The sequence below is a fragment of the Uloborus diversus genome, chromosome 1 (assembly GCF_026930045.1).
Source record: "Uloborus diversus isolate 005 chromosome 1, Udiv.v.3.1, whole genome shotgun sequence".
Taxonomy (NCBI): domain Eukaryota; kingdom Metazoa; phylum Arthropoda; class Arachnida; order Araneae; family Uloboridae; genus Uloborus; species Uloborus diversus.
The window spans coordinates 155,554,431-155,566,580 of record NC_072731.1 but is presented as its reverse complement, the minus strand read 5'-3'; the positions used below and the strand labels follow the sequence as shown (position 1 = coordinate 155,566,580).

Genomic DNA, 12,150 nt, shown 5'->3' with positions numbered 1-12,150 from the left:
GGTCAGCTTAACATTACTCACGTTGTTTTTCTCAAAAATCAGCTTACTGTCGATTGCCAAACCAGCAGGGAAAAACTATTTAATTATATAATTCGGCTCTTTCACGTTTGTTCGTTTAAATATCAGAAAACTGCTTGAATTAATGCCAAGAAGAGTTCAATAATACGTTGTTCAGATTTAAAACTTAAACACAGATATTTACTATTTCAATTCATTGGCATAGTTGAATTACTTTATAGCATAATTTATTTGTTAAAAAACGTAAATGCAATACTTTTGAAGCATGACATACCCCTGGAGCAACCAAGACCTTTGGCAAGAAGAACAATTTTTGTTAGATTTTTAATAGCAAAAGTCACCAGAGGTTAAATATGGGATTCTACGAAAGCTTCGTAAAAATATAGGTAGTCACTATCGCCGAGTTTACACTGAAATGGAAAATTCGTTTTTGGCGTCAAATTTGGCAGGATATCGCCAATTTGTTATCAATTTTTTTACGCCAAGCAAAGTAATTTCTTGACCATTATCGTCCATCATCGACTAGTCGAACAACCTCTTTTGCAGGTCTCAAAAAAACTAAATAAAGGAGTGTAACCAACGATTTCCAACATACTTTTTAGGATTTAGAATCAGTTTTTGCTCTGAGCCTGTGATAGCAATTCGTTGTGCTTCATAGGTATCATGTCATATCACACTCCATTCGGATCCCCTGAACCCACCAGGAATTGTGGTTCAATGATTTACCCGTTTGGATGGAACTTGAAGACAGCTCTGTTTTTTGATATAGACCTCAAGCGGGCAATTCTTGGTCCAGCAGAGGTATTGATTAACTTGTGACCACAACATATTTAACGACCCTTGTCACCATCAACGAACACAGAGGATTTTCGATCCGGCTGGCATTGATCCCGGGACCCTTATGTTACGAGACCGTCGACTTACCAATAAAGCTACCGCGGCTCTCCATACGGGATACCCCATACGGGACACATCCCGAAAAATTATTTTGGGTACTGTCTTGCTTAGGAAGCTATTAGTTTCCCTTTGTTCACTTTAAGAAGTATTATTGCTTCCACACAGAATTCCTGATTTAGGTGAAACGTTTCGATTACAATATTGCGTTATTTATTTTCACTCATTTCCTCATCATTTTCGAACCCGGAGATCCTAGCAGGTACAGTTAACTGAAATAATTATGTCAAATAGTTTAAAGGAGCTAACTTTATATTTACTAAAAACTTTCTGTTAGCATAAAAAATAATACTATTTTGTTTTCAGGAAATTTTTCTAATTGCAAAAATAGAGCATTTGAAAACATTTACTGCCTAAGCGAATTGATGAAAAGATTTAGCTGTCAAAGGTGGTACAAGGAAAAATTGCGTAGTTTGGCTGTGGGCGAACTTCTTCTTGTGATGCAATTTTTTGCACTTATACTCGAAACAGAAATACGTATTTTTAAGAAGATTATGGATGAAAACTTTTTTATTTCTTTCTACTTTTATTTATTTTTTCAATTCCAGTGGTAAAGTGTCCCCCTCTGCAGAAGCCAACGAATGGTGATTTGTTGGGAAATTGTCCTAATACGTATGGATCGAGTTGCCACTTCATTTGTAACGATGGTTATGAATTAGTAGATCCATCAAATGATATTCGGACCTGCCAGCATAACGGCCAATGGACTGGAAAAGCATCAGTTTGTCGAGGTAAGATTAAAAAAGAAGAGTTAGCTATATAGTTTCTATTATTTAAACTTTTCTGTTAGTCGAGTATAAGTTTTGAAATGCGTATAAGCAACAGGGACCAACAATACCATGAATCGTAGAAATATTACTTGTTATTGACTGCATACTAGTCAATGGCAGATAATGATTCGTTGAAGTTTTCTTGTCTCCTTACATGCAAAAGAAGCCTAGAGGCTGACGTAGTGGCTAAACGCTGGCCTCATAAACCCAAGGATGATGCTGGTTGAACCCAGCTCCGGTCAGAATCTTTTCAAGATGTGGAAAGTCGTTAGCTTTCATGCCGTATGATTATGCGGCATAGTAATGATCCCATCAGTATCTATTCAGCCCTTGAAACTCTCGGTTAAATACACTCCTAGTGCAATTTCGTATCGTGAGAACGCAGGTGCTTCCATCTCGTGAGAAAATGGATGTCGAATTTCTGAGGGGTAATGGCAATCCGCCGATAGTGGTGGCCTTTAAAATAATGGATGCCAGCATTAGTTCTGACAAATTGCTAGGAGTTTGTACGCAGGTCAATTGAAAACAAACATTCATTGATGCAATAAACCTCCAAAGAATACACCATCCTCTATTTTCTAGGAATGTAAATGCATTTTTTATTTCGTACTCTTTAAACAGTCACGATAATTTAAACTCAAAATGTCAAACGGAAATTTTCGTAATAAAAAAATTACTTCATGGTTTAAAAATAAATACAATGTTTTTCACAGACTGTAGGACATTTAATTTAAAGAAAGGTTTTTACAAAATCTCGTAAACCTTAAAATTTTTCAATGGACAGTAGTGGATGTCCTTCAATTTTATTTTTCTATGCTTATAATGCAAACTCCTCTGGTGTACGGGCCTCCACGAGCATGTCCTTTAACTTGGGCAGCGGCGTCCATGTGACTTGGGCAGTGACATTCATTTGAATTTTGACGTCTTTTATTCAAATTATGGTTGCGATAAAAGCCATTAGTATAAACAAGAAACCAAGTGAGTAGGATTCTATCGCAAATCGTAATTACGAAAAACATAATTGAATTAAAAATTTTAAAATTCTAACTTTTTTTTAAATTTTTTTTGTTCTGTTACTATCATTGCACTGCTTCTACCAGACCTTATGCGTTTGATACAGATTTTGTGAATAGCATAAAATGTTTCTTAATGTTCACTGCTATAAAGTTTTTTGTACTTTTTTGAGAGTTCATTTTACCTTTAAATATCAACTGTTGTAGATTAAAGTTTACTTTCTTTAAAATATCAATATTTACCTTCAATGAAAATGATGCTTTTGAGCAATCACGATTGCTAATTGTTTTCATTTGACCGTCCTTGATATTGTGGTTCCCTTTTTAACACCATCGTCCTCTGCAGGCGCGCACGCTTGCTCATACACATACACTCACAAACACACGCCAACATGCATTCACACAGGTCTACACACACACAACTATGCACACGTAACTGCCCAAGAGGAGGGGCAGACTTGGGGGAACAGGAGCCATTTCTAAAAATAACTCCAATGAGCAGAGTCCTGTGCAGCTCGTAATTGCGAAAAACATAATTTGAATTCAAAATTTCAGAATTAAAAAAAAGTTTTTTAATTAATTTATTTATTTATTGTTGTTATTATTATTATTATTATTATTATTATTATTATTATTTTGGCAGAAATGCAATGCTTGCCTCTCGGGGCGCCCAGAAATGGACGCATCAAATGTGAATCTAACCACATGACTGCTGGCAAAAAATGCTATTTTAATTGCGAGAGGGGAAACATTATGCAAGGATCCGAAATAAGAGAATGTTTGCCCAATAAAAAATGGTCCGGCGTGTACACTAGTTGCATACGTAAGTATTCTACTCTCAGGGTTGTTCTAAGCGTATACCGGTGGAATAATTTTAAATAATGATGTTAAGCGTACATTTTTACCTCTAAAAAAGGGAGAAACTTTTCACATTGAAAATACATGCGGAAAATAAAATATTTTTCTAATGAAATATTTTTTATTTGATTGTTAAAAATATTTTTCTCCAAATGAATGCATAAATGAACGAATGAATAAATTAGTTATTAACAATTAAACAAGGGAAGAATATACTAATTCATTAACTAACTAATTGAAAAAAATAACTGACCAGTAACCCTACCTAAGTTTGAATCAACAATTTTGTGTGCACATCGTTAGGACGCATCAGGACACTTAAAAATATTGAATACGTATATATTTTTTTTATCGGTAAGAAACACTTTTAACGGGGAGAAATCGACAACTAAGATAATTGGGATATTAGAGAATAAAATACATTATTTTACTTTAAATTTCAACTACAAAAATTCAAATAATGAATGAAAATTTGAAAAAACTAAATTTGATGTAATGTTTCAGGATTATTCTGAAAATACTGTTTTTTGCTGTAAACCATCCTTTGCAATATTACCTCGTCACGGTGAATAACCCCAAAAGTTAAATCTATCGTAAGAAAATCATGTTATATATAAATAGAAAGCTCTATTTTTTATCTTCACAATACTTTTTCAATTTTCATTCTACTATAATTAGAACTACTAAAAAATTCATTTTCTTCGCACATTTCTTACAGGTCTATATTTTAAACAATTTTCAGACTAGAAATCTAAAAATTGGAAGGATTACTTACATTGTCATATGTGGCCTTCATGCCAAATTTTATTGAAATGCGAGAGATGGCGTACTCTTATAAATAAAGTTTTCAGAAAAATCCTGATACATGTCAACTTTAATTTCTTTAGGTTTTTCAAATTTTTAATCATTATTTGAATATTTGTAATTAAAATTTAAAATAAAAGAGGGTAATGTACCCTCTAATGTCCCAATTGTCCAATATTTAAGGGTAAATTTCACACCGTTAAAAGTGCTTGTTGCCGATAAAAATAATATAAAAAAATACTTGTTCAATATTTTTAAGTGTTTTATCGATGTGCAAAGTTTTATTTCAATCGGTGGTTCACACTTGGGTAGGGTTGCTTGTGAGTCAATAAAATGAGGAATGAATAAGAAAATAAGTGAATAAATGAATGGAGGAAAGTAAATGAATCAATTAAGGAATGAATGAATTAATAAGTCAATTACGGAATGAAGGAATGTAATTGAATCAATTAAGGAATGAATTGATAAATAACTGAATTACAAAATGAAGGAATGTAAATGAATTATTTAATGGACGAATACGTTAGTTATGTAATAAATGAGTGAACGAAATGAACTATTTCACTTTGCCCCGCGTGCCATTAAACATTTAAAGAACATGCTCAATATTAACTAAATAAGTACTGTACTTCACATCAGTAGATCTCAATTAATATTTAAATGTTAATTACAGAAACTCTATCATTTTATGATAACGGAAAATGATTTTGATAAAGCACAAAACTATTACTACGTAGGGTAGTAAATTTTGAAAATGATATGTATAATTATATACTTTGAGAACAGTTTATTGATTGACTGGAGCCAACTATATGTTTAAGAACGTAATTAAAATATTTTAAATAGCTGGCGCAGCAATCTGTGAAACGATTTTACCATTTCAGTTTGCTCCGCTATTTCACTTTGCCCCACGTTATTCAACTTTCGAAAGTTTAAACTTTTGAAACCTTTTAAATACATATTTAACTAGCTGGCTACACTGCCTCGAATTGAAGAAGTTTATGTCAGTTGTATAACTTTCTACAAAGGTTTTTACTTCCAAGTATGAAATGTTTTTAAATTTCTTGTATACTTAACTTATATTACCTACCGGCAATATTTATTTTATAACGTTATATGTACATTTTTATTGAAATATTAAAACCAATTTCGTTTGTATTTCATGAACTTAATTTTCTACTTACTAGCAATCGAGTGTAGAATTCCATCCTATTTTAAAAATGGATTGCATACTTGTTCACGCAAACATAAGTTATTTTTCGGCGAAGTATGTGCCTTTTATTGCAATGATGGATTTGCCCTTCATGGACCAATGTTTCAGATGTGCAACGAAAATGGGAGGATTACTGGGATGCAAGGAGAAAACATCCAGCCATTTTGTGAAGGTAAAGAAATATATAAGAGCTATTATTATTTTCTTTTGCTATTTACGAAACACCACACGATCCTTTGCTTTCCTTTCCTTTCACATTCACAAGCTTATCAATATGACGGTAGTGTGAGGTGTGCTTAAACGGTTCTTATAAAATAATGTCAATGACATGTACATTGGTAGCCATCAGAACTTTTGTTATCAAAGAATTCTTGCGATGAGTAATCAATGTAAAGATATTGGTCTGTTTTACTGCAAAAATTTCGTAGAGGAGGAGTAAAATCATTTCGTGTGCAGTGAATATCAACATTAGTTTTCACTTTTGATTTTTACTATTTTAAGAACCATTACTAGCACAATAAATCAAAATGTGGTAAAAGAAAGACGATAAAACAACATTTTTGTGATGAACAAAGCATCTTTCTGGACAATTTTCAAAACTGTTTGCCTTTCATCAAAAACATGAAGTAGTTTTAAAATTTAAATTGACTTTGTTTTGTGCATGTGCCTTATATGTAGGCTTTTTAATTGAAAAAGTAAAGTGAGGTAGAACTTTTTAAGTTGATTACGTGCAAACGTTTTACTACGAAATTAAAGACTAAACTGGGATTTTGTTCTGCATTTACTTTTTAATGTCAGTCACCCTATCTAACTTTAATAGTTAGCTTTTAATATCACGAAAAGTGTTTACGTCTACAAACGGACACAATTATACATTTCCAATTAATTTAAAATGTAAAACAGTGCTTTTTTTTTGTGAACGAGAGAGGGAATTTTCTTGAAAATGCTTCTAATCACCTCCTTATGGACCGGAGAAACTGAATAAACATTAAATGACAAAACTTTAGTTAGTATGCATGCCCTTCTTTTCATGTAAGAGTTAATGATTTTCAATTAGAATACTAAGTTTTTAAAGATTATTTCATTTGCTTGCTATGTTGTTTGGTGTTCCATTGAGCATTTTATGTTTTTTTTACACAAAGAAGACTTTTTCTTTTATTATTTGTGAATGAAACATGAACCTATGACTATAATTTTTAGACAACTTTTAGCTATGTTGTTTGGTGTTTCATTGAGCATGTTATGTTTTTTTATACAAAGAAGACTTTTTCTTTTATTATTTGTGTATGAAACTTGAACTTATGACTATAACCTTTAGACAATTTGATGCTATGTTGTTTGGTGTTTCATTGAACATGTTATGTTTTTTTACACAAAAAATATTTTTACTTTGTCTTATTTCTTCTTATTTGTGAACGAAACTTGAACCTATAATTTTTAGACATTCAACCGCCAGAGATAAAATGTCCACCGTCGTTAGTGTTGAAAACCGAGAAAGGCAAACGTGAAGCATTTGCTGATTGGAAAATTCCTGAACCAATAGATAACACAGGATTTCCACCAAAACTTGTAACGATTCCGCATCTCACATTCCCAAGAAGTTGGTTTACAATTGGACATCACATTATCGTGTATGAAGCCATAGATGTTTCAGGTTTGGGAGCAAATTGCAGTTTTACCATTGAAGTTAAAGGTAAAGAAACATTTTGTAACTGTTTAAAACAAATTTCTTATAAGTCTTAAAAATAATCATGATATTGAAAATTTAAAAAAAAAAATGCTACTTTCTTTCTGAAAATTCAATCGCAATAGTTCGATGAATAAAAAATTATTAATGTAAACAAAATTCGGTCATGCGGTTCAATGTGCTTTTGTGAATTGTGAGAGTTTATCCTTCCTACTTCACTAGAACGTACGCAATAATACTTTGAACGCTTAGAAGCACTAATCGAATGAATATTCTTCAAATTTTTTATAGCTTAAGAATTTTCCATACCAATGATATTTAAATGAAAGCAAGTTAGAACATGTTTTTCATTTTCATTTAGTCGGCTTTAAAGTAAATAAGAATTTTTTTTAAATTGTAACATTTTTAACAATATATTTTATTTTTTACACTACATTTTTATTTTTATACTATACAGGGTGTCCCAAAAGGTCGTTTACAAACTTAACGTGCTGGTCTGTCATATCATGATGGACAAGATTTACATAGGCGCGTGCGTTCACAAACGCAATGCTGGCGCACTACATGCACACTAACAGACACTAACGGATGCACAACATGTCTCAAATCTATTACACAAAGACTACTTTACACAACATTTTAGATTTTAATTCAAGCTTAAAGCAGTTGCTAAAATTTGCGTCCCGCCAGCTCTCATAATCACGTTGCAACTACAACGCAGTGATCGGTGAAATCTTGTCAGAATGGATCGTTATTACGACGGTCGGTACTTTGTCATTGCGACGCATGTATGACAGATAAAGGCAGCAAATTTCAACAACAGCTTTAAGCCTTGCTTAAAAACTAAAATGTTGTGTAAATCGTCTTTGTGTAAAAAAAATGCGATATGTTGTTCATCCGTTAGTGTCTGACTTTGTGTGCATGTAGTGCGCCAGCATTGTGCTTGCGAACGTTACTATGTAAATCTTTTTTATCATGATACGGCAGACCAGCATGTGTGAAGTTTGTAAACGACCTTTTGGGACACCCATTATTTTAATTTTTATACCATACTTCATGTATTACTAGCGGTACCTGCACGGCTTGTCCATAGAACTATATTAATAGGTCATTGGGTTTGTCTGTATACTTACAGTTAAAGTCACTTATGCTTATTTTTTATTTATTTATTTTTCAAGATCTCTTCATATTTTTGGAAGGTTTGAAAACTTAGCATGTAGCTTAACAGAAACCAGCAGAAGCCTTGGACATTTGTTTCAAAAGAGGAAGGAGGTTTTCCTACCTTATTAAAACGAAAAATAACAAATTTTCCAACATTAAACACTGTAGAAAGAATGTTGTAATAGCAATATTAGCAATTTCATAAAAAGTAAAAAAAAATAAAAGCAGACAACTTTTTCTTAATAGTTAAAATATTTGAATTTAAACTGTTTCCAATAAAATAAAAGACTTTAAATAGCAAAAATAACTACGTTTTTAAAAATGTTCAAAACAAAATACAAAAAAAAAAAGAGTAATGAAACAATCAAAGTGAGTAAAAGACGTAACCATAATTAACATACAAAAGTTAATTTCCGTTTCAAAAATAATTCCATTTAACTTTAATTTTTGATTTTATTCTCATGCTTAATCATTTAGAATCGTTTGACTTGCTGAAATTAAGCCTTGGACTTTGGTTTTCTTTAAACGACTCTTACAGCTTTTCTAATGATTGTAGAAACTTCAAACAAACTTCTTGTGCAGAAAATTCCAAGCTTTTAAATCATCTAAAACTTAAAAATGTGACTGAAATATTTATTCCCTATTTTATCAAATTCATGTGAAAATGGGCTTAAAAGTGGAATAAAAGAAAGGACAAAATTAAATTTTCTAAAAATCGCTTTGAAGTGCATACCCCTGTGTTACAAATTAAGTTTGTGCCAAATTTCATGAAAATTTGCAGAACGGTCTATGCGCTCTAAGCGTCACAAAGATCCAACGATCCAGACAAACATCCAGACAAACTTTGAGCTTTATTATTAGTAAAGAAAAGATAATATGACTTTTAAAATATTGTAATTTCTTCGTGTTGGCTTTGCATGATATTTAGTACGAATAAAAATATTTTAAAATATAGAAAAGAGTGTATGCAAGATTGTAATTTTCGGGAACATGGAGAGGTAAAATATCGAAAACAGAAATTTAAAAAAAAAAGTCTAAAAAAGTTAAATAAAATATGTTTCCAAACATGCCGACAATCTTTGATTACGGAAACTTAAATTCGTCAGAAACATTCAATTTAAAAAATTTATTCTTCCACTTTTTTGACTTGTGGATTTCTTTTTTTTTTAACCGTATCTATGACATCTCGTTTCTTCTCTTCTTATCACAGATGAAGAACCACCAAATATATTGCTGTGTCCTTCGAAAATCGAAGCTAGCACAGCTGATTCCAAAACTTCAGTCAAGTGGGAGGAACCGGAATTCGAAGACAACAGTGGAAAACGCATCATTCTTTGGCAAGTAAGTGCACATTCTTAAGCAGTGTAAATAGGCTAAATTCTTGGCTGTTCAATCAAAAAAAATAATAATAATAAGTTTTTGACCTCACCAGTTCTGATTTTAACGACAAAAGGTGTGAGGGACACATATGATAAGATTAGTAATCCTTCCAATTTTTAGAATTTTACTTGAAAAATTTTACGAAGTACAAGAGTGTTAAAAGACTGAAAAAGGACGAAAAAAAAAACGAAAAGTTGTGACACACAAATGGCTGTAACTTCTCTCATAATTATAGTAGAATAAAAATTCAAAAACCATTGTAAAGCTAAAGAATAGAGCTTTCTATTGATATAAAACATGACTTTTTCACCGCAGGTTTAAGTTTTAAGGTCATTCACCGTGACTTTTGATCTTGAATACCTCAAAACACGCACCCTTAGAATTTCTTTTTAAAAAAAAGTATTTTGTAGCTCTAACTGTTCTTCCACTACACCAAAACGTATGCTGGGACCACAATGAAAAGGGACTGCAAAAAAATCAGGAATGTTTACAAAATTGTGTTACATGCATTACATTATTTCTGTCCTAATATTATTGTTTTAATTTTTTGGGCGTATTCTTCATAAAGTATGCATCTTTTGATAAATCGACAGGTTTCTTAAATAAGAGCTAGAATATGACTTTTATTTTTTGATAACCGTAATTTTTAGCTGTAGTTAGCAACAGATCTTGGAAATAAAAACAGCAAGTTTTAGCCTATGACAAAGCTTCCCGTATAATGGCAGAGTTTTCTTTGTACTTCATGATAATAATGCGTCCAAAAATTAAAACAATAATAATAGGACAAAAATATTGTGAAACATTTATCGAAAATTCAGTTGATCCTCGAAAACTTGAAGTCCCACGGGACCGGATAATAGCTTCGAGTTATCAATAGTTCGATCGAGTTACGGGAAGTTGTATGTAAATATTCTTGATTTCTTTTGCAGTACTTTGACATTGCGTCCTCAGCCTAAGTTTAAGAAGACAAGTGTTAGAACTATAATATGTATATTTGTAAAGAGATTCTTAGGGGGCGTGTTTTGAGACATTCAAGGTTAAAATTCACGGTAAATTAAAGCATGGGGAACACATTAAAACGTTTACACCGTTGACAGACGGTGAACCTTGAAACTTAAACCTGTCGTGAGAAAGTCATGTTTTATACCACTAAAAAGCTCTATTCTTTAACTTTACAATGGTTTTTGAATTTTTGTCCTACTATAATTACGGTAGAATTACAGTTATTTGCATGCCACAACTTTCCGTTTATTTCTCACTTTTTATTTTACGAAATACATGGCAGTTTTTAGCAACCCCGTATTTCGTAACATTTTTACTTCCTTTTACAAAAAAAGGAAGTATTGTATTCGCGAAAAAATTTTCACTCAAAAATCGGCCTTAATTTCCATTTTTCTCACTCGCGAAAGAATGTTGAGTTTTTTTTTCGACCCGACCACACGTGGATATATGCCTAGGAACATACAGACACATGAAATATCCATTTTGACGACCCCCGAGCTAATTACAACGAATTTTCTCGTGACGTCTGTATGTACGTATGTATGTGCGTATGTGCGTATGTGTGTATGTGTGTATGTATGTATCTCGCATAACTCAAAAACGGTATGTCCTAGAAAATTGAAATTTGGTACGTAGACTCCTAGTATGGCCTAGTTGTGCACCTTCCCTTTTGGTTGCGTTCGGATGCTCCTAAGGGGATCTTTTGCCCCTTTTTGGGGGGAAATCATTATTAATTTCGATGTAAACTCAAGTGGTGTTGTAATTTGGCGATATATCGCCAATCTTTTGGTCCCCAAGCTTTGTCACCAACTTGGCAACAAATTTGGCAATTTTTATTTATTTATTTTTTAATTTGGTTTCAATTTGTCCATTGTCGGTGATATTTAGGGAGTAAACAATTGAATCACATTAAAATTGCCAATAATGTGGAAATGACATTAAATTGGAGTAAAAGGAAGTCATGTGATGCACACATCAGTTCGTTAAAGTAGAATTCTCAAAATTGGCAATATTACTTATGTTGTCATATGTGTCCTTCACGCGAAATTTCATTAAAATCGGAAATGGTGAGGAGGTCTAGCAGGTGACTGACCTGACATATGGAATTCCACAATGTAAAACATGTGAACATTCCTCATTTTTTTTCCGTACTTTGCCATGGCGATCCCAATCTAAGTTTTAGTGTAGTGGAAGAATAGTGTCAGAGATATGAAATATATTTTTTTAAAGACATTTTAAGAGGGCATGTTTTAAGATTTTCAAGGTCAAAAGTTGCGTTGTAGGTGTAAT

At 32.3% G+C, this 12,150-nt stretch overlaps 1 protein-coding gene across 1 annotated transcript in view; it reads left to right on the top strand.

Annotated features, from left to right (window-relative positions):
- The window catches only part of LOC129216454 (sushi, von Willebrand factor type A, EGF and pentraxin domain-containing protein 1-like), an 82,546-nt gene that overhangs the window by 25,238 nt on the left and 45,158 nt on the right, over window positions 1-12,150 (top strand). The window contains 4 exon segments of the mRNA XM_054850671.1: window positions 1,521-1,703; window positions 3,399-3,578; window positions 7,072-7,323; window positions 9,689-9,819. Of these exon segments, the coding sequence (XP_054706646.1) occupies window positions 1,521-1,703; window positions 3,399-3,578; window positions 7,072-7,323; window positions 9,689-9,819 (746 nt within the window).